General features: G+C 41.9%; 1 protein-coding gene across 2 annotated transcripts in view; it reads left to right on the forward strand.

The window, feature by feature from the left end:
• Positions 1–23687, forward strand: part of LOC124555555 (protein turtle homolog B-like) — a 434783-nt gene that overhangs the window by 153052 nt on the left and 258044 nt on the right. For both annotated transcript variants that reach the window (XM_047129511.1, XM_047129512.1), the window contains exon 2: positions 20713–20855. In XM_047129511.1, the coding sequence (XP_046985467.1) occupies positions 20713–20855 (143 nt within the window). The remainder of the gene's footprint in view (positions 1–20712; positions 20856–23687) is intronic.

A 23687-nucleotide genomic window follows, 5' to 3' on the forward strand; every position in this document is an offset into this window, starting at 1 on the left:
ATAAGATGGTTTCAGTGCGCCTGAAGCGGCAGACATGCGCGGCGTTCTACCTCGCTGTTCCTAGAAGTGGATAAAAAAATGTTCAAATGTGTGTGAAATCTTATGGGACTTAACTGCTAAGGTCATCAGTCCCTAAGCTTACACACTACTTAACCTAAATTATCCTAAGGAGAAACACACACACCCATGCCCGAGGGAGGACTAGAACCTCCGCCGGGATCAGCCGCACAGTTCATGACTGCAGCGCCCTAGACCGCTCGGCTAATCCCGCGCGGCAGAAGTGGGTAAAGCAGTGGCCCGGGGCAGAGGTAATTGGTGGCTTCGGGGTTCGGGCTTAGGAAAGATGTCGACACCTCGGTAAGAAAATGCGTTATTATCGGTAGGGAACGTCTGTTTTCAAACGCCGTCCAACTCAAGAATGAGACTAATTTCCCTGAGAGCTCGAAAAACATCCGCAACTGCCTACGGTGTGCTGTGCTTAGAGCTCACGGGGCTGTTAATAAACAGGTCCTCTCTGATTATCACAAACTTTAGAGGCTTCTCTTCACTGAATTGAATGTAGATCGTGACTGGCACAATGTAATCTTTTCAGATGAGTCAATAGTTAGCTCAGTGAATGAGGGTCCGGTAATGGCCTACAGGCTACAGGGAGCACGTTACGATCCAGAGTACACGACGCTACATTCGCGTGTTGGTCGCAACACATTATTGTGCTGGGGGTGGATGTTATCAAATGGGGCCGAGATACTTCAAAGAATTTATGGTCGTCTCGCCGTGGATCGGTAAGTGCACATCATGAAACGTATTACGTGCCGAATGCGAGGATGCGCTGTTCCAAAGGAGTGATCCAGTTCCAGTAGGACCACTGATAGGCTCACTCGAGTCGAATTGTTCAGCAATGGTATTCGCAACAGGCTAACGTCGATCTGATCGACTGGTTTGTACGGGCGCTGGGCTTGAATCCCATGGAAAATTTATGGGCCAAAACGAAGCTTCGCGTGACCTTACATTAACCGATGCCCACCGCACACCTGAACAACTGTGGTACCTAGTGCGGGATACATGGGAGAGGCTCGTGGACGGTGAGACACATTTTCAGAGGCTGACCGCGTCCAAGCCTCGTCGGATGAGGCAGGTAATTGATGCCAGTGTTGGTGGAACTCATACTAGCCTCATCACTAATGTGCAGCTGTCCTGGTCTCACATCACTCGTCTTCATATTACAACATTTGATGTACACTGAGGTGACAAAAGTCATCGGATACCTCCTAATATCGTGTCGGACCTCGTTTCTCCAGTTGTAGTGCGGCAACTCGACGTGACATGAACTCAACAAGTCGTTGGAAGTCTTGTGCAGAAATATTGACCCATACTGCCTCTACAGCAGCCGATAATTGCGAAAATGTTTCCGGTGCAGGATGTTGTGCACGAGTTAATCTCTCGACTTTGTCTCGTAGATGTTCGGTGGGGTTCATGTCGGGTGATCTCGTTGGCCAGATCAGTGTCTCGAATTGTCCGGAATGTTCTTCAAATCAATCGCGAACAGTTGTGGCCCGGTGACATGGCATCATTGTTTGGGAACATGAAGTCCATGAATGGTTGCAAATGGCCGAATATAATCATTGTCAGTCAATGATCCGTTCAGTTGGACCCAATCCATTCCATGTAAACACACCCCACACTGTTATGAAGGCACCACAATCTTGCACAATGACTTGTTGACAACTTGGGTCGATGGCTTCGTGGGATCTGCGCCATACTCTAACTCTACTATCACCTCTTGCCAACTGAAATCAGGACTCATCTGACCCGGCCACAGTTTTCCAGTCGTCTAGCATCCAACTGATATGGTTATGTTCCCAGGACAGTCGCTGCAGATGATGTTGTCCTGTTAGCAAAGGCACTCTCGTCGGTCGTCTACGGCATAGCCCATTAACGCCAAATTTCGCAGCACTGTCCTAACGGATACGTTCGTCGTAGTCCCCTCATTGATTTCTGCGGTTATTTCACGCAGTGTTGCTTGATTGTCAACACTGACAACTCTCCATCAGTAAACACTTCCGGGCTAAGTTGCCGTGGTCGATCTGTAGAACTTCTTCTCCCTGACGTTTCGTTCTCAAGTACGGAGAACATCTTCCGAAGTGAGTCAACGACTGGCTGCTAGGAGCTGGGGCCGCCGCTTATATGGATATCGTAGGGGGCGCCACCGCACGTCACGTGGCGTCGATGTGCAGCTATCTCTGGCTATCGTCTGTTCTCTCGATTGCAGGCAATCGATTGTCACGTGATTGATGCAACGTCGACCGCCATATCTTATCCAATTTTAATCCTTCTTCTTTACGATTAAAATTGTATTGATGTTTGTGGATTTCAATTGCCTCTCTATACATACGTGCATAATAGTGCGACGTCCTCGCTAGCACGCTTGTTTCACCAAATTTTATTTCGTGGTCTCCATCCTTAAAAACATGTTCCGCTACTGCCGATTTGTCAATATGTCCCAAGCGACAGTTTCTTTTGTGCTCCGTCAACCGCGTATTAATGCTTCTTTTTGTAGTTCCTATGTAAACCCTGCCACAACTACACAGAATTTATTATACCCCTGGGGTGGCTAGGGGGTGACGAACATCTTTTGTTGATCATAGGCATTCACTAATTTTCTAAGTAGGTCTAAAAATGGTCTCTACCTGAAACTTGGCTAGTACTTTCTCAATGCGATCCGTGATATTATGGATGAACGGAAGAAATACTTTTCCAGCTGATGGTTGTTGCTGTCTCCTATTTTCAGGCATTTTTCTATTTGGGTGAAGTGCTCGGTTAATCTCGTTTTTCGTATAACCATTTTTCACAAAGGCCATTCGTAAATGATTTAGTTCTTCTTGTAAGTAGCCTGGTTCACAAATATTATTGGCCCTATCCGCTAGTGTTTTTATGACCCCCCTCTTTTGCCAAGGGTGGTGGTTTGAGTTCTTATGGAGGTAGCGATCAGTATGTGTACCTTTCCTGTAGACCTTATGGCCTAAGGTCCCATCCGCCCGTTTGATAACTGATACATCCAAGAAGTTAAGTTGTCCATTCTTCTCCTTCTCCATAGTAAATTTAATCTTTGGGTTGATGCTATTTAAGTGTACCAGGAAATCATTCAAGTCTTCTTCCTCATGATTCCATATTACAAAGGTATCATCCACATACCGATACCACTTCGAGGGGCTTTTTTTTTGGCCGACTGCAGTGCTTGATGTTCAAAATATTCCGTGAATAAATTCGCAATTGCGGGACTTAGGGGGCTTCCCATGGCTACCCCATAGATCTGTTCATAAAATTCACCATTGTACTGAAAATAGGTCGAGGATAGACAGTGTTGGAACAAGGCTACTATATCAGTAGGGAACATATCGGCTATATGGGAGAGAGCTTCATCAACTGGAACCATCGTGAACAAAGTCACTATATCAAAACTGACAAGGATGTCATTAGGACCGACAGTAATTTCCCTCAATTTCACAATGAAGTGTAGAGAGTTTTTAATATGACTCTCAGTTTTGCCTATGTAGGGTTGGAACAAAGAGGCAAGGTGTCTGGCTAGTTCTTGGGTAGGAGCTCCAATTGCGCTGACTATTGGTCTCAAAGGAACATCAGGCTTATGTATCTTTGGTAATCCATATAATCTCGGAGGATAAGCCTCCGTTTTACAAAAATACTTTTTAACTTCTGTAGGAATGGAAGACTGTTTTATCAGACGATTGGTGGCATTCAGCACATTCGTTGTGGGATCCTTTTTCAACTTCTTGTATGTGCTGGGTTCCAGGAGATCATTGATCTTCTTGTGATAATCTTCAGTATTCATTAAAACAGTAACATTTCCCTTGTCAGCGGCAACTATAATAACATTCTTGTCTGCATTGATCTCCCGCAATGGCTTCCTTTCCCCTTGAGCCAGATTGCTGCTGGGTGGCTTAGTTTTGCGTAATATCCTGGAGGTTTCCATTCTAATTTCATCAGCAGAATATGATGGTAACTGACGAATTCCTTCCTCTATATTAGCAATAATGTCCTCCATAGGAATCTTGGATGGAGTTATTGCAAAATTCCCTCCTTTAGACAGAACAGAAAGTTCTTCCTTAGACAATTCTTTTTCCGATAAATTAATAACCGTTTGGGAATTGTTTGGAATCGGTGTTTCCTGTCGACCCTCTTGTAGACGATCAAACTTCTCCTTCTGCCTATTGGAAGACCATTTTTAGACCTACTAAGAAAATTAGTGAATGCCTAAGATCAACAAAAGATGTTCGTCACCCCCTAGCCACCCCAGGGGTATATAAAATTCCGTGTAGTTGTGGCAGGGTTTACATAGGAACTACAAAAAGAAGCATCAATACACGGTTGACGGAGCACAAAAGAAACTGTCGCTTGGGACAAATCGACAAATCGGCAGTAGCGGAACATGTTTTTAAGGATGGAGACCACGAAATAAAATTTGGTGAAACAAGCGTGCTAGCGAGGACGTCGCACTATTATACACGTATGTATAGAGAGGCGACTGAAATCCACAAACATCAATACAATTTTAACCGTAAAGAAGAAGGATTAAAATTGGATTAGATATGGCGGTCGACGTTGCATCAATCACGTGACAATCGATTGCCTGCAATCGAGAGAACAGACGATAGCCAGGGATAGCTGCACATCGACGCCACGTGACGTGCGGTGGCGCCCCCTACGATATCCATATAAGCGGCGGCCCCAGCTCCTAGCAGCCAGTCGTTGACTCACCTCGGAAGATGTTCTCCGTACTTGAGAACGAAACGTCAGGGAGAAGAAGTTCTACAGATCGACCACGGCAACTTAGCCCGGAAGTGTTTACTGATGAAAACGCCGGCCGTGAAAGCCTACATGGAATGACTGACAACTCTACTCAAACGCCGCTGCTCTCGGTAGTTAACAGAGGCCCGTCGGCCACTGCATCGTCCGTGGTGTGAACTAACGCCTAAAATTTGGTATTGTCGGCACACTCTTGATACTGTAGATCTCGGAATACTGAATTCCCTAACGATTTCCGAAGTGGAATGTCCCGTGCGTCTAGCTCCAACTACCTTCCTGCGCTCAAAGTCTGTTAACTCCCGTCGTGCGCCCATAATCACGACGGAAACCTTTTTTTTTCACGAATCACCTGTGTACACACGACAGCTCTGCCAGTGCACTGCTCTTTTATACTTTGTGTACTCGATACTACCGCCATCTGTATCGGTGCATATGGCTATCCCATGACATTTGTCACCTCAGTGTAACTGTATGTTAGTTAGTTGGAGATCTAAGTGATCTAATTGTACTTGAAATTTGATTTGTTAAATTGGTGGTGCTTAATACATATAAATGTAAAAAAGGCACAAACAAATAACTCTGAATCGAAATAGATATAGTATCCTAGTATGGGACGTCTCCGAAATCACTTAACATCGACCAGTAAACAGGTAAACCCTCAAATAATAATATTCTCTTCCTTACTGCCTCTGTAAAATTTTCTGCTTTTATTGTGAAAAAGTAGCGCAGTGAAGGTATAAAAAAGTTCTTTTTCAAATTAATATTATTCGAGAGTCCCAGGATAGGATGCCACGCACTATGTTCATTTCTTTATTTTACTCTTCAGAGAAACGACCAGTGCGAAGTATGAATTCAGTGTCTTCTTCTTCAGACTGCACATCTGAAGCACTGTCCTCAAATTTCTGTCAGTTCCCGAATGACCGGAATATTGTGTTTTCTGTGTTTTTCTCTCTCTTTTTTATTTTTCAAGAACAAAACTTTCGTTTCTGTCCCCTTTGGTTCTGCTACAGCTTTCTTCCCTTTGAATTGTTTCAAAATTCCCCTCTATGGAGGCGATTTTAACTACGAAACAGATTCAGAACCTGCTGATTCTAATAGAGCTGGTGGCACTTGATGTGGTTTGCTGATTTTGGGAGCTCACCGCATAGCATTTGGACTCACATTTACTCTGTTATGCCATCTCGTATGTCAAAGTCTGGTGCATTGCAAAGTCATTGTCTCTAAGTAAATGCCCGTTACATGGGAAGAGTTCCGTTTTCTATAGGCTGTTCGTAGCATTTTCCATTATACCTGCCCTCAAGTAGGCCACGCCAAGTAACCTAGTAATCAGAAATGAGTTTACTGCTTCACTTGGGTTATTTGCACACCAGATTTCTACTTCTTGTAGCTAATGCAGTCTAAACGATGCCATAAATTCCACAGAAGACGCTTCATTTCACGCTTTGAATCTGGTGTTAAACAGATGATGTCGATACGGTTTTCTCTTGCTTTGTCTATCACATAAATGTGACATGATGCCCTCCACTATTAGCACAATAGGATCATCACTGGATGGCTTCAAAAAGTTCACAAACTTCTCATGCTACTTAGTAAAAATATGAGTCTGAATACAGCTGCTAGGGTGGCAAGCTGCACTCATAATCATATGAATACTGGTGCAACAGCAACTCAACTTCAGATATTACAGCCGTACAAGCGCGCACACACCCGAAAAACTCGTAATTCAAAGCTTATAAAATCAAGGAGTCTGAGATTTGACTGTCATTACTCTACGCCTCAGGCGCTTTGAGAACTAAGTTCTGATACTTCCTAATAGAGATGAGCACTTACTTTAGACAGAAACTTGCTGCCTCACATTAGCGAATTCTCCCATAGCAGACACGTTTCCTCTGTATTCAAAATCATGGGCAGTAATGATAATAGCATTTGGGTAAATTAAAAAAAATGGCAAATCAGAACATAAATAGTCATTTTCTTAAAAGAAATTCTAATTGCACTAAGAAACGCCTAGTGCATTCTGTTATCTGGCGCCTGTAGTTTCATATCCACAGACCACCGAAATTTTCTTGAAAACTGAGAAGAAATGAACCATAATTTACATTGGAGAACCATATTTTACGCTTGTCCTGTCAATTACAATGTAGTGCAATTTCCAACCTGCTTATCTCTTGCCGAGTTTTATACAGTTCCAACCACGATGTAATAAATATTATCTGACAGAATTTAAGTGTCTTATTCAGATCTATTACTCTGAATAGTTAAACTTATTTTTCCCAGCATATTTGTAATTTTACTTCAACACCAAAATTTATGAGCTCATAATTAAACTTTTTTCTCTCATATCTTAATGATTTTTTCTGCTTCACATGATTTTCTGTCTACTACTTATATATAAAACTTCCACTTCGTCAATTTTATTAGAATCTGATTGTTTTCGGTATTGAGAGCGATAGTGGATTTTAATGTTCCCGTATAAAAGGATTAAAGGATTGCTGTTGAGATTCGTGCTTACAATTCAAAGCGAAAATTGAGAAAAAAAGTACGTCATTACTAGTTTCATTCGTAGCAAAGAATTGAAAGATTATTCGATTTGTTACTCAGTTCTACATTTCAAATACGAGTTACGTAAACTATAAAACTTTGCCAGAAGTCCGATTGATCGAAAATCACTTACTTCTCAAGATAATAATATTCTCTTATGCTATAAAATGAATGCCTTTAAAAATATCTTGGATGAACTTCGTCTGAAATTTTGTGAGTTTTGTGATACAGTTTTCGTTAGCTCGTACAACAATAGTTCTTTTAAAAGTTAAAATAACATTCACCAGTGTCGTAAACTACAACAGAAAGGGTGTTGGCGTCTACCACGAGGCGGGCGAAAAAATATTGACCAGATGACGAGAAGGCACTTTGTCCGTGAGCTATTTGTTCGCCGACGTTAAGGCCTGTTTCGTAATTCATCTTACCTGCCCGTCAAATCATTACACATTTCGTGGTCACTGTCGACATAATTTCCAATACTGCCTCTCGCTGGTATGATAATATGTTGCCGGTATAGCCCAAGAGAGGCATTAACGGAGCGAAAGTGTTGCCACAATTTGTGACATGCCTGTACACACCGAGAATGTCCGACGTGGGACTTAGCAATTTTCCGAGCAAACAGTTTTATTTTGTTGATTGTATGTAGTTAAAAGTTGCATTATAAAAGATAATGCTACTATTGCAGTAATCATAAAAGAAACTTTACCAATGACAGCCAGAGAAGATCTTGGTTGAGACTATTGTGAGCGCTGCTCTGTCAAATTCAAGAATTCTTCGGGTATTGGCCGGCCAATCTACGCCATAACTAGGGTTGTTGGAGGCTCTACTGACCCTTGCGAGTTCCTGAGACGTCGATATTCCGGCACCGGTGAAAGATTGTTGGGGGTAGTTAACTGAAGGAATTCAGGCTATGTCTTAAGGCACGAAACGTGACTAAATAGACAATAATATATACACTACAAACACAAGTGTTTCTATATCCATTTATTTAGCGATAATACATTGGCGAACTCTAGAATCAGAAGACTGGTTGGTACATGATTCTGTCCATAGCTGTTATTCAGCTGCTGCTCTGTGTAATCTTACCGAAGTAAAAATCAGGCCTTAGCCGCACAAAAATTTTAATTTCAGTTTACCGGTTTCAGTAGATTAATCTGTCACCTTCAGAAGTTTGATACAGGCTTGAATCACATGCTAGCGCTGGTTTTGTAATGTTCTATCAATGCTACAGCTCTTACTTTGTATGTATGTGTGACCACTTCACTTTAAGTACTCAGCCTGTCGGTTCCTATTCATCGCATTCCGAGTACTCTTTCAATGACGTCTTTATCGTCCAATCCTTATTTGATGCCGGTTTACCTAAGCTCTAGGCCTGTTTCAAACTTAGGAAGATGAACGACTAATCTGCCTGAACCGGTTAAGTGAAATAAAAATTTTTGTGCAGCTGGCGACAGATTTTTATTTTGATGAAGGAACAGGTTAGTATAACTGGAAGAGGAATTAAATAAGATGAAACAGGATGAATTAGGGTCATCAGAAGTGTCTCGAAAAACTGAAGACTGCTAAGTGCTGTACCGCCTACTGCACACCCCTGAGTTAAGCCCTCGTGAATTCAATTCGATTTCTAAACTGAAGGAAACACTTCACGGCATTCGCTTCAGAACTGCTACAAATTCGTCGGGCAATAGACCGCACCGCTCGAACTGTCAACACAACTGGCACTGCTAAGAGTATCCTATGACTTCCATATCACTGGCAACGGGTTATACACAATGCTGGTGACTACTTTGAAAGTCAGTAAAACTTTGAAACACTTATCTATTTTGTACGAGCTGTAAATAAATAGTTGCCACTATTAAAGTTCCAACCCTCGTAACTGAACATTGTACGAAATGTGACGGCTCTTAACGATGTTTCAATTTCAAGTCATCACAGACTCGTAAGATGCAGAGTAAAAGTGAAGAAGAACAAGAAAGGAGCGGACTCATTACGCAAGAAGTCAGAAATGTAGATTACCGGCATTTATTTAAGAATAGGGAGATGTACAAAAGATGTGCAAGCACATCATCATATAAAAAAAATGGCTCGGAGCACTATGGGACTTAACTTATGAGGTCATCAGTCCCCTAGAACTTAGAACTACTTAAACCTAACTAACATAAGGGCATCACACACATCTATGCCCGAGGCAGGATTCGAACCTGCGACCGTAGCGGTCACGCGGTTCCAGACTGTAGCGCTTAGAACCGCTCGTCCACCCCGGCTGGCCCATCACCATATAAAATTACGATTATAATGTGTAGACGAAAGTGCAATTATTTATCAAAATAAATTTTACAAACAACAGTTAGTTGCAGGGATGTAAAAAGCAAATCAAAATGTCAAATGGAACGTGGAAGCTATTAAAGAGAAGGCGGGAGCTTGAAGCAAACGATAGTAGGGATATGGTGGAATATGCAGAATTAAACAAAAATATTTGTAAATCTTTAAAAGAGGATGTTAGAATATACAATGACAATATGGCAAGAGAAAGCGATGCAAACTATGAATGTACAGTATTAAGAAGACAAAACAGAAATCTATACTAGGTAGATAACTTTCATGATTTACGACGGCAGATGGCAGGGGTAACTAACAATAACTAGAAAATCATGCAAGTACTCCAAACCTTCTTTCAATATTTGGATATATGAACAATTATGCAGTAAGAAAAATTTTAACATTCTGAATGTAATTCCCAAGCGAAGTGTGTAAATTCATTTGAGGAATGAAGAAAGGTAAGGCTCATATAGAGGATGATATTTCAGTAGCAACTACTGAAGCTGGGGGAAAAGCTGTACAAAACTTTATCTCATTTTTGTGAAAATGTAAAGTTGCCCAAAACTGTACTAATACTGTAGTTAATCTACTTCGAAAGAAAGAAGACAGACAAGATATAAAATAAATTTAGAGCTATCAGCCTCCTCTTCGTTCTTTACAAGATATTCACTAAATTTTCACCAACCAGATAACAAAGGAGCATTGTAATCTGGCGAAGCAACAAGCAGACTTTGAGAGTAGATATGTCGTAATGCAACATTTGTGAATAGTTTACTAAATTATAGAACTAAACAATGAGTATGGATGACCACTTATTCTAATGAAAAAATAAAATAAGACAAAAACTCTTAGATTGTTTGGAACACTTGGGGCCACTAGCTGTTAACTGTGTTGCAAATCTTCGATTAATTGCAACATAGCTCTGAGCAAATTTTGCACGATCTACACAGCTGCTCCAGCTTCTCTGCTGACTACAAACAACAAATCTAGGCTATTTTACTTTTTATTACAGCGTGATATGTACTTGCAGCCATCCACATGTCGGTCTTTCATGATATCTCTAAGTCATTTACGGGGAACGTCCGGATGATTACTTCAGCAGAACTACAGACTAGGCCTTTCTGTTTATTTGAACAGAAGGGATACTGGTCCAACTCTAAATATCTTCATGTCGAAGGAACATCAAAACTGAACTCTTCTTTCCCCCTCCTTACTTCTCTCCTTTCTTCTCCTCGTTCCTCGTCCCTTCCATCCTGATCCTCAGAAATGTGCTCTTGGTATATAGAAAACATTTTTACTTAACTGTTAATGTAGAAATATTTGACGCTGACTTTATTGTGTGTAAAGAAATAATGATCACTTGTTCACACAGCGAAGTCAGTGTTCGAACTAACGTGCTCATTCTAAATTAACGTGTCCCATTTATACTCTGCAGTCTATTTGGTAATTCTATATTTTGGTTTTGACTTTGATGTGGAAAAGAAAACATTTCTTTCTAAAAGTTTATTTAGGAAAGCCGATTAGCTTGTTAGTCCAAAATAATTCTTTTCAGGCAGCGGCACAAATTTACGAAGATTGACGCATTTCTGTACACACATCCGCGAAATGAGAAAAGAAAGGCTCATCTTATAAAAAGACGGCTTTGTGGCACAAAGGAGGACAGGCGTTCCTGGTGAGCCTGGAGCACAAACGGTTCAGCTGTAGTGTGAACACAATAGCAAACACGGAAGGCAGACTGACATACAGAAATAGGCAAACAGCGGGAATTAAAATTAGAGCGAAGGGCTCTGCACCAAGCGAAAGGTGTTGTAGAGGAATAAAAGCGGAGATGTGCGAATAGGATTCGCGTTCTGAGGGTTCTGTACAAACTTAATTATGTATATATGTAGCTGATCTGTACGTTTTGGTACGTGAGTTTGCGAGTATCAGCATATGTGGCATAAATGGCCATATCTTTTGATTGCATTGATTTAGAAGCTTAAGTTCTTTACACCGCTCCTCCTTCACACAGGAATAACCGCACTTCACACACTCACGTGGCTGTCTGGACAGTCCTAGTTGGACGTATCATAATTCCCTCTATCTGACACAAATTGAGCTCATTCGTTGACATCAATAAGTAGTTATTTCTCTCCTTGGAGATTAGCAATGCCTCCTACTTTTCACCTGTACAAATTTGCCCTTGGATTCCCGTTTTACAGGGTAGGGTTGGATCATGAAACACTGATGGTGCACATCCACACTTCCCACTGGGAACCAAACCAATAAATGAACCTGTCTCCATCGGTTTGAATCTCGACTGTTGCCGTATAATAAAACAGTGACAAACTCTGTTCCGTTGGTTCTGCTATATGCTATAGATCAGCCGTTAATTCTTGTTGAACCTTACGCAGGCCAGCTAGACATTGCCTTGGGGGTAGCAATGTAGGACTTAATTGTCTGTGTACTTCATGGTGTACTGCCTCCTGCCACGTTGCATCACCTAGGCTGTCTGTCAGGGATCGTAGCAACATTGCTATGGCCAGTCTTACATCTAGTAAGAATAGTCGAGCTTGTTCCGTGTCAAAATCCCGCTTGATTGTTCCTATAGTTGTCTTCATATACTCTGTTCATTCCGCAGTTAATTCTCGTATATTGCTGGTGTTATTCAATTAACCTTAGTCCAGATTTTCGAACTGTGTGGTACGCCACTCCACTGTCGTTCTATTGCTATGCGCTACTCCCCGTAACTGCCACCCAGGGTGTTATTTAATTCCTGGATGTTCTCATTAACTGCTGTTTCAAACATCGTCTTCAGCAACTTTATACCAGCATCCAGTCATCCCCTCTTCCGTCGCATCAGCGTACGTGGAGCTTAATACAGCACTTGGCACAACAGATCTCTTAATCGCTCATACGAGAGTCGTAACCACCGGTACTCTTCCCGTATTTCCCCTAATATTCCTTAACTTCCAGCTTAGAAATGAATCCCGGCGAATGTCTCTTCCAATCATCGTATCTCATCTGTTATTTCCCATATATTTTGTTAGCCTTAATGATCACAGGTGACTTGTTAACACGACGTCCTCCTGCCTGGAAAGCAACATTACACTTCTGCTTAGAGCAATTGGTTTCGTAGTGCGTCCACTACTTCTCCTCGAAGAGATGCAGTATCCTCAGAATGCTTGTATCCATCCTGGACTTTCTCGACGGTAACGCCACCTGCGGAAAGGAATTCGCATCATTCTCCCTTCCCCTCTCGCAAGGTTCAAATGGCTCTAAGCACTATGGGACTTAACATCTGAGGTCATCAGTCACCTAGACTTAGAACTACTTAAACCTAACTAACCTAAGGACATCACACACATCCATGCCCGCGGCAGGATTCGAACCTGCGACCGTAGCAGCAGCACGGTTCCGGACTGAAGCGCCTAGAACCGCTCGGCCACAGCGGCCGGCCTCTCGCAAGGGTAGTCGTACATAGTTCATTATTACATCAGGTACCGTATTACAGAAGCATATAGAAGCATATTCCCGTCCACTTGTTAACCAATTATCTATCACAAAACTTAACAACAATGCAACGTAACCCACAAAATCACAACAACTCCATCATAATACGACAATGACTGAACTATCACGTATTTTGTCACAAAACCATTTACATCATCATCATCATCATCATCATCAGCCAATTCAATCATTAAATGATGTGGCCTCTTCGAGTCGTGGATTCAGGTAGGCTTTCAGCAGTCTTCTCCAAGTGGGACAGTCTCGGGCAGTTCTCTGCCAGGTGTTACCAGCGATATTCTTGATGTCTTTGTCCCATCTGTCTGGTGGTCTTCCTCTAGGCCTCCAGTGCTCTCTCGGACTCCACTCCAGTTCTAGCTTCGTCCATCTGTTGTCTTTTCTTCTTGCGACGTGGCCAGCCCACCGCTATTTCAAGGAACCTACTGTCTCTAAGATGTCATTAACCTTCGTCACAGACCGGATGTCATCTGCCCTTTCCCTGTCCTTTCTTGTATAGCCCAGCATTGATCTCTCCATGGCTCTCTGTGCTGTCCTAAGTTTCCCTTTTGTAAATGAGTTCAGTGTCCATGTCTCGCAGCCATACGTCATCACAGGAAGAATGCATTGATCAAATACTGCTTTCTTCAAATTTAGTGGCATTTTTGATCTGAATACTTTTGAATTCTTCCCAAATGCTTGTCAGCCAAGCTTGATGCGTCGATAGATTTCTGGCCTTATGTCTCCGTTCATATTTATAATCTGGTCAAGGTAGACATATTCACTGACCTCTTCTAGTAGACTGTCCTTGACTTTCACATCTCCAGCTAGGACCCATTTGTTGGACATTACTTTTGTTTTGGAAAGGTTCATGTTCAGGCCAACCAGCTGACATTCCGATGCAAGATCTGTAACTAAGTTTTGGATCTCTGCGAAGTCTTTGGTCAGTAAGGCAATATCGTCAGCAAATCTCAAGTTGGTAAGCCTTCTTCCATTAACTCTAATTCCCTTACCTTCCCAGCTCAGCTTTGACATAGCCATTTCCAATACAGCAGAGAACAGTTTTGGCGAGATGGGATCGCCTTGCTTGACACCCCTCATGATGGGAATTCCTTAGTTGATTCGCCGATGTTAACATAAGATGAAGAATTCTCGTAGATTTTCCTGAGCACTTCAGTGCATGCTGCTCCCACTCCTTGCTCACTCAAACCATTACATCGCACAATTCGATATCTACTTGTAACGACCTAACGGTTCAATTTCATATCGTCAGCTCTGGTAATCTCGATCACTGAAAACGGTCTCTAGCACCTTCTCCTCACTACCTCACGCCTTTACCCTTTAAAAAAGTTGAATGTTCTCACACATGTAATTAACTAGTTAAAATTGTGTGCCTTTATTAATTAAGTAATCACTCTCATTTATAGATAAAGTACGGTGTCTTTTTATTAATTACTTTAGCTGAAACCATATGCTGAAAATGGAAAAGTTGTAGGATAAGCTATCAACGATTTTTAAATAACGAAAAGCTGGAGAGCTATTTTGGTTGTTCTTATTTGTACACTGTACTAACCAGCTAATAACTGAAATGCTTTACAGTGTGCCTAGTATGTCATACAGCTGTGACATGGCCAAACGGAATCCGAACACCCCAGGCAATGTAAATTGGCCATTAATTAACACTTCACTTTCTACCTGCTTTGACATCTTCAATTTTTGTAGTCCTGTCTTCCTCAGTTGCGTGCAATATTACGGTATACTGATGATTTTTACTTTATGGAGCGTCTGACTACAACTGAATGAAACAAAATTTTCGTGCCATACGCTCTTCGCCTTTATTTTCTGCAAGGTATCTTCAGTGGCAGGTTGCGTGGACGATTTTCTACATATTAACGTTCCTATTGCATTTTTGGTGTTCAGTTCCTCGTGCTGTGAAATGTGGGGAAAAAACCGCAAATTGCCATTTATAAGAAGAGGAACAACACCAAAAATGCAACAGGAGCGTAATATGTAGAAAATCATCAACGCAACCTGCCACTGAAGATGCCTTGGCATGAAAGTTGTTTCATTCAGTTGTAGTCAGACGGTCCATAAAGTAAAACTATCAGTATACCGTAATACCTGCTTTAATCTTCTTCTCCAGTATCCACGATGGGTACAGTGCAGTTCATGCATATCCAGCAAAGGCAAGAGCTACTACTTACCGTGAAATGTTCCAACTAAATTTTAGTATAGCTAATAACTTAAGTGTTTTCTTCGTTTTTAAAAGTTCAACTGCCTCAAAATTTCGTTAAAGACGTTAGCTCTAATTTTGAAAGTGCGTTCTAGAACTGTATAAAGGAGCATAAACTCTGAATGCTTTAATTAAAATTTATTGTGCCTTTAGACATGGGAACATAGTGTCATGGTACTTTACCTGAATATTTACCGAGGGAAAGGACTATATGTACCTTACAAAACTCTTCAATATGTATTCAGCAGATTACTATAACTGTAAATGTGTTGGAAAACTAAAATGGTGAAGATACACGCAGTTAAACTGCAAGAATTATTTCATTATTACTATTACTACTAGTGTAGAGTAATGGATGCTTACAGCTTGGTTTTAACATAGCAATTACCATTGACTGTAAAATATCTAACATATATTACTGTCATAAAATAATTCTGTTAAGCTCACTGGTAATCTTTGTGTAATCTTTCAACAGTAACAAGAACAATTAATACCATTTCTCATTACTTACAAATTGTAAAATATTTTTGCTTACATCAGTTATTATTCACATTGCTTAACTATTACTGCTGGGTTGACTTTTAATCAGCAAGATCACTTTTCTTAACAAATACTTCAGTAACACTTCTCTTACTTTGTAGGCTAACTAAATGTTTACCCAATGGAAGCAAAAGATCGTATTCTGACTTAATAGATGCTATATACCGATTATTATACTGTGTGGCTTAAGGCCTTTGCTATATGACAACTTTGAACTAAACCGTAAGACATTCTATCCGTAAAAGTTCACTGTTATCAAGTATTATGAAGCAGTAGTAACTTTACTTTTATAAGCTATTAAATAATGTTCTTTATATGCAATCACTGAGTTACTGGAATTAATACGTTGTTTCTCGGAAACAAGCAAACACTAACCATCTTTAATTCATTTATTATTGCTAATACACAGATCTTCTTACTTAAAGTTTTTAAAAAAGTCAGATCTTGCCATATTGAGTTCGTGGTCGACGACTTTTGTGCTCAGATAATTGTTAATTTTTTATGTGGCTTCATGTGCTTTTGATCATGTAGAAATAACTAATTCGTTCTTGGTGTGATCATTCATGTAACATGAAGCGACGAAGTGACAAATAAATTGTATTTTTGCTACACAGGCAAATAAAAAGATGTGTGCCGTTAAAAATATACTGGCTATTTAATTAAATATGATGTGAAGCTTGAGGCTTGTGAGAAGTGTTTGAAAATGATCGATGGTCGAATTTAGCTGATAGCACAGACAATAAATAGATTACAGCCTGCATGGATCATGCTTCCATTGTTTAAACATACTGAGGCTGTGGACCCGCACAAGAACAACATTCTGTTTTCGACTACGTTGTCAGTGCTCTGTCAAAGCTGAAATTTATTCTGTGTTTACATCTCACTCACGATGTAAGATATATTTCAGTGTTCTTCACTAGTATTGTTCCTTTGACAACGACAGTCAATTAATACACACTATGTGATGAAAAGTATCCGGACACCTGGCTGAAAATGACATACAAGTTCGTGGCGCCCTCCATCGGTAATGCTGGAATTCAATATGTTGTTGGCCCACCGTTAGCCTTGATGAAAGCTTCCACTCTCGCAGGCACACGTTCAGTCAGGTGCTGGAAGATTTCTTGGAAAATGACAGCCCATTCTTCACGGAGTGCTGCACTCCACACAACGTTTTTGCACTGTTCAATCGTCCAATGTTCACGCTCTGTACACCAAGCGAGGCGTCGTTTGGCTTTTTCCGGCGTGATGTGTGGCTTATGAGCAAACTCTCAATCATGAAACCCAAGTTTTCTCACCTCCCGCCTAACTGTCATATTACTTGCAGTGGATCCTGATACAGTTTGGAACTCCTGTGTGATGGTCTGGATAGATGTCTGAGTATTACACATTACAATCCTCTTCAACTGTCGGCGGTCTCTGTCAGTCAACAGACGAGGTCGTCCTGTACGCTTTTGTGCTGTACGTGTCCCTTCACGTTTCCACTTCACTATCACATCGGAAACAGTAGACCTAGGGAGGTTTAGGAGTGTGGTAATCTCGCGTACAGACGTATGACACAAGTGACACCCAATCACCTGACCACGTTCAAAGTCCGTGAGTCCCGCGGAGCGCTCCATTCTGCTCTCTCACGATGTCTAATGACTACTGAGGTCGCTGATATGGAATACCTTGCATTAAGTGGCAGCACAATGCACCTAATATGAAAAACGTATGTTTCTGGGCGTTTCCGAATACTTTGATCACATAGTGTATATATATAATGTGTGTATGTGTAATAGAAAAAAAAGGCATTTCACATAAGTCGGTGTTTATAAAAGCCATGCTTGATTTTCAGACAGAGGAAAAACAGAGACAACAGCTTCTACCTTCAACGATATTATTGAATCATGAAATGTATTCGCAGTTGCGACAATCAACTACATGATGGACACGTTCCATTACCTTGGAGATTTGCACCTCAATTTGGTCCTACGGAACTAGACGTGTAAAATAAAATAAATGGAATGACGACAGCGAAAATTTATGCCGAACCGGGACTCGAACCCAAATTTCTCGCTTTACGCTAGCGGTCACTTTAATCTCTTTAGCTATCCGTGGATAACTCATGGTCCGACCCAAACTTCCACATGCCGTCGTTCATGCGTCACAACCTGCACTCGTACACATTATGCAATTTCCATGGGGGCGGGCATTTTAAAGGCAATTCGCTGCCTGGTATCGGCGGATAAGTACGATACTGCAAAAGGGAGAAAGGAAGGTTGAGTTAAACATCCCATCGACAGAGATGTCATTAGAGACAGAGCACAAGCTCGAATTGTGTCAGGGATGGGGAAGAAAATCGGCCGAGCCCTTTCAAAGGAACCATCCCGGAATTAGCCTGGAGCGATCTATGGAAATCACGAACAACCTAAATAGGAATGGCTGGACGCGGGTTTGAACCTTCGTCCACCCGAATGCGAGTCCAGTGTTCTAACCACTGCGCCACCTCGCTCGGTACGATAATGCAGTGCCTGTGTTGTTAAGAAATACGATGGAAAGTTCCTTCGAACATGCATGCGTGTACGAATTAAGAAGAACGATGCAATGTCCTTTCGGACATGTATGCAGGTCCCAAGGAACTTTGCAGCGCACTTCATAACAGCACAGGCACTGAGAGATTATTAACGTAGTGTAATTCGATAAATTTTGCTGTGTAATCATTTTGAAACAGCAAATAGCTGCATTCCTTTTGTCAGTGTATGTCTGTTTCATATTTCTTTTCAGTATTAACATCAGGACCCATCTCAAATGACCTCAGAGTGTTCCTTCAACTGAGGACAAATATATTGTTGTTGTTGTGGTCTGAAGCTAGAAGAATCATTTTATGCACGTCTCCACAGTATTCTGTTCTCTGGAAGTCTCTTCATCTGTAAAAAACTGCTGTAACTTACATCCACGTGATCCTTAGTACTGTAATCATCTCTTGGCCTACCTCTTCGGTTTTTACCCCCTGTTATTTCCTCCATTACCGAACTGGCGATTCCTTCTTCTACTCAAGTTACCCCATAAATTTCTTTTTTCTCCAATTCGGTTCAGTACCACCGTATTAGTTGCCCGAACCACCCACCTTATCTTCAGCATTCTTCTTTAGAACCAATATTCAAAAGCTTCTATTCTCTTGTTGTCTGAACCGCTTATCTGTCACCTTTCACTTCCACGGAAGGCTACACTCTACACAAATGCCTTCAGAAAAGACTCCCTAACCATTAAATTTATATTAGATATTTACATTTCTTGTTTCTCAGAAATACTTTTCTTGTAATTGCCAGTATGCATTTTATATCTTCTCAACTTCAGTCATTATCAGTTATTTTACTGCCCATATAGCAAAACCCCTATATTATTCTTTAGTCTCATTTCCTAATCTAATTCCCTTAGCATCGCCTAATTTAATTCGATTATCCCTGTTCTGCTTTTGTTACTGTTCATCTTATATCCTTCTTTCACGACGCAGTACATCCCTCTCAACTGCTCTTCCACGCCCTTTGTCGTATCTCAGGTTTGCTGATGACGCTGTAATTCTGTCATAGTTTCTATTTCTTTTCCCTGAACTTCAGTTCCCTTTCCACCGAGCGAGGTGGCGCAGTGGTTAGCACACTGGACTCGCATTCGTGTTCAAAAATGACTCTGAGCACTATGGGACTCAACTGCTGAGGTCATTAGTCCCCTAGAACTTAGAACTAGTTAAACCTAACTAACCTAAGGACATCACAAACATCCATGCCCGAGGCAGGATTCGAACCTGCGACCGTAGCGGTCTTGCGGTTCCAGACTGCAGCGCCTTTAACCGCACGGCCACTTCGGCCGGCCACATTCGTGTGGATGACGGTTCAAACCCGTCACCAGCCATCCTGATTTAGGTTTTCTGTGATTTCCGTGAATCGTTTCAGGCAAATGCCTAGATGGTTCCTTTGAAAGGGCACGGCCGATTTCCTTTCCAGTCCTTCCCTAATCCGAGCTTGTGCTCCGTCTCTAATGACCTCGTTTTCGACGGGACGTTAAACACCAATCTCCTCCTTCCCTTTCCAAATTGCTCCTTGGCTTCTTTTATTGCTTGCTCAGTGTACAGACTGTCCGCCTCCGGTAGCTGAGTGATGCCAGAACGGTATCTCAGTGTGTTCGGTCAGAGAGGCGCTGGCCCTCGGTAATAAAAAAGAACTGAGTAAAGGAATCAATGATCAACTTGAACGGATGTCCTATGACGTCCACACAAACCAAACGCAACGAACATTACCGTACAAAATAAAAAAAAACAAAAATAAAAAAGTGGTCAGCAAGACACAATGTCAATCATAGGGCCCGGGTTCGATTCCCGGCTGGGTCGGAGATTTTCTCCGCTCAGGGACTGGGTGTTGTATTGTCCTAATCATCATCATTTCATCCCCATCGACGCGCAAGCCGCCGAAGTGGCGCCATATCGAAAGACTTGCACCCGGCGAAAGGTCTACCCGACGGGAGGCCCTAGTCGCACGACATTTATTTTTAGTGTACAGACTAAGTGACGTAGGGGATACGCTACTACCCTAGCCCACTCCCTTCTCAACAACTGTTTCGCTTTCATGTCCTCCGACTATTATAACAGCAGTCTGGTTTCTGTACGGCTTCTAAATAACCTTTCGCACCCTGTATTTGTTCTATCTTGCAGAAGTTACAGTACGGTTTTGGATCTCAGGGAAAGATACTGAAGTGCTCCGACTGACAGGTTCTGAGAAAGTGTTCTGTTATGTTTGCAGGCGGTGGTCGCGAGGCGGAGCCGCCGCAGCCGCAGACGCAGCCGGAGCCGTCTTTCGACCCGTCGACGCCGCTCAACGTGACAGCGCTGGTCGGAAAGTCTGCGAGGCTCACCTGCCGAGTTCGCAATCTGGGCAATCGCACGGTAAGTCGCTGCGCGTCACCAATCTCGTGTACTATCCCACCACTGTATTATTGCACTTGGTCGCCCGTAGCCGTTATCGGAAACACGCGGTGACGTTACAGTAAACAAGTGCAGTGGTGACGAAGGAAAGCGCATTGCACTGTGCCTGCTTTCAGACAGCTGTGCATGCAATATGAAGTGGTTCAGCACGTCCTGGTGAATATCAGTATAACAGCTCATGATAAGCCCAGTCCCGTCCTCACTCCCAGGTGCAATAATACTGTGGTCGACTAATAGCAGCCTCTGTCCGCTAAGCATGCTAAGGACAGGACCAGCGTCTCAGCACCGTCATGTTTACGCCCGAGAAACGAGGTAGGGAGGAAAGAATAACGTACACTCTTGTATTCTTACAAGCTGAATGCGTGCAAACTACACGTTTATAGTCCAATGCCCTGCTTAGCACAACAACTAAACACTGACCGTCAGTTTTTTGGTCAACATTTGAGTAATGAGAAACCGTGAAAGTCTTAGAAATTACACAATGAATTTTTGTGCGAATTTTCATATCCAAACGAAGAGTAGGCAATGGACGAAGTGGGTAGTAAATGGATCAGCGCGAGTTTTAATTTTGCAAAGAAATACTTAATTGCTTAAAAGTAATAAGGGAAACAAACATTAAATTTAGTGGTTTCTGAAAAAAATTTGAAAAACAAGCAAGTCAAATATTTTGTGAAATAATTTGCGTCAAAGCATGAAATAAAATAGATTAGAAAAATATTTGACGCGCCTTTGAATGATGCTCGAAAATCATGTACAACAAATGAAGTGGTGATTGAGAATTTAAGGTTCAGTGTTTGGCTTAGAGTTTCAAAGAGTACTACAGAATATTTGTCTGGTGGATTATGTAGCCCACAAGACAAATTTCGTAAAGTGTTCCACAAAATTCTAAGTTAAACTATGTATTTTACGTTCTCAATTGGCGCCACGTTTGCTGTACATGATTTTGAGCATCATTCAAAGGTGCGCAAAGGTTTACCTAAACCGTTTTATTTCATGCTTTTAGATATAATCATTTCAAAAACATTTTACCATTTTTTTTCAAAACAAAATTTTTCACATTAAAACACGCACACTACCACTCTGAAAAATTTACCCATATTGTAATGTGTGTGAATCCACAATTCGTCTAAATAAACCACAGGCTTCTTTAATTCTGAGGATTAATTTTTCATAGTAATCTAACGTAAAGTACCTTTTTCGAAATTATGTAGACGCGTTCGTAAATGATAATACGTTTATTTTGACAAATTTTTTAATCAAATATAAGAAACAGGAAAGAAATTTCCGTCTAGTTACAGTTCTAGCCTCGAAGTTGCAATGGCGCTGTTAAATGTTCGTCCCACAGAAAACAGCTCCACTCACATTTCGCTGGCCGGCCGCGGTGGTCTAGCGGTTCAGGCGCTCAGTCCGGAACCGCGGGACTGCTACGGTCGCAGGTTCGAATCCTGCCTCGGGCATGGATGTGTGTGATGTCCTTAGGTTAGTTAGGTTTAAGTAGTTCTAAGTTCTAGGGGACTGATGACCACAGATGTTAAGTCCCATAGTGCTCAGAGCCATTTGAACCATTTTGAACATTTCGCTGATTTCTTCTGCTACAGTACGGTCCACACGCCTGGCCTGATAGAAAATGGATAACGTTCTTCAGCTACAGATATCTTTAGCGGAAACTAGCCGCACTACATGCCTCTACAGGTTGCCTCAGATGTTTTCTGGTATTATTTTCACAGAGCTATTGAACGATAGATAGTTTATGCGTGAGAAGTTCAGTACACTGTCCCTTGTTTGATGCAAAAACACCGCCAAGCCCGTGATAATCTTAAGTTGCAGTTTCGACACTCGCACACAGTCACAGTCACTCGCAATAGTCAGCTTATGGTATGCAGCAGAACCAGTTACGAAAAAGGTTATAAAACGGATTTCTGTGACAGAATGCTCACTCAAGTGCAACACAAATTGACGCCTAGAATATTCAGCTCTCGGTTCCGACTTGTACAATACACCACGCCGATTTTAGTTATTCACAAGTCACAGTTTGCACATAAAAACCATAATTCCTCACGTCCGCCTCTAGCAAGCGTGCACGTGAGCACTCCAAGGTCAAGTTTAGCTCATAGTTTCGCAAATTATTACATCTATTCATTGCTCCTAATACACACATCCGTAGCTTGTTTGTCCGTCTTTGAAACGAAATACATCACTGATTATGCGTATCACGAAAATAATGGCTCTGAGCACTATGGGACTTAACATCTGAGGTCATCAGTCCCCTAGAACTTAGAACTAGTTAAACCTAACTAACCTAAGGACATCACACACATCCATGCCCGAGACAGGATTCGAACCTGCGACCGTAGCAGTAGCGCGGTTCCAGACTGAAGCGCCTAGAACTGCTCGGCCACATCGGCCGGCTATGCGTATCACGAATCCAGTAGTTTTTTGGTAGGTTTGCAGAGGTATGTGGCATTAGATGTCAACGCACAGGTCGTGTAAATAACGGACCGCTGATTTGCGTCCGCGGTGGCGTCCCCCGATAGTGACCCATATGGGTTCCATAGGATTTATATCAGACGAATTTGGTCACCGAGACATCAACGTGAGTTCACTGTAATGCTCCTCAAACTATTGCAGCACAGTTCTGGCTCCGAGACACAGACAATTATACTGCTGAAAGATGACATTGCCGTCGGGGAAGATATCAAGCATGAAGGGATTCAGGTAGCCCGCATCTGTCAGCGTGTCGTAGATAACTAACACAAGTCCCATGCAAGCGCAGAAGAATGTCTCCCGTTACAT

The sequence above is a fragment of the Schistocerca americana genome, chromosome X, assembly GCF_021461395.2.
Source record: "Schistocerca americana isolate TAMUIC-IGC-003095 chromosome X, iqSchAmer2.1, whole genome shotgun sequence".
Classification (NCBI taxonomy): domain Eukaryota; kingdom Metazoa; phylum Arthropoda; class Insecta; order Orthoptera; family Acrididae; genus Schistocerca; species Schistocerca americana.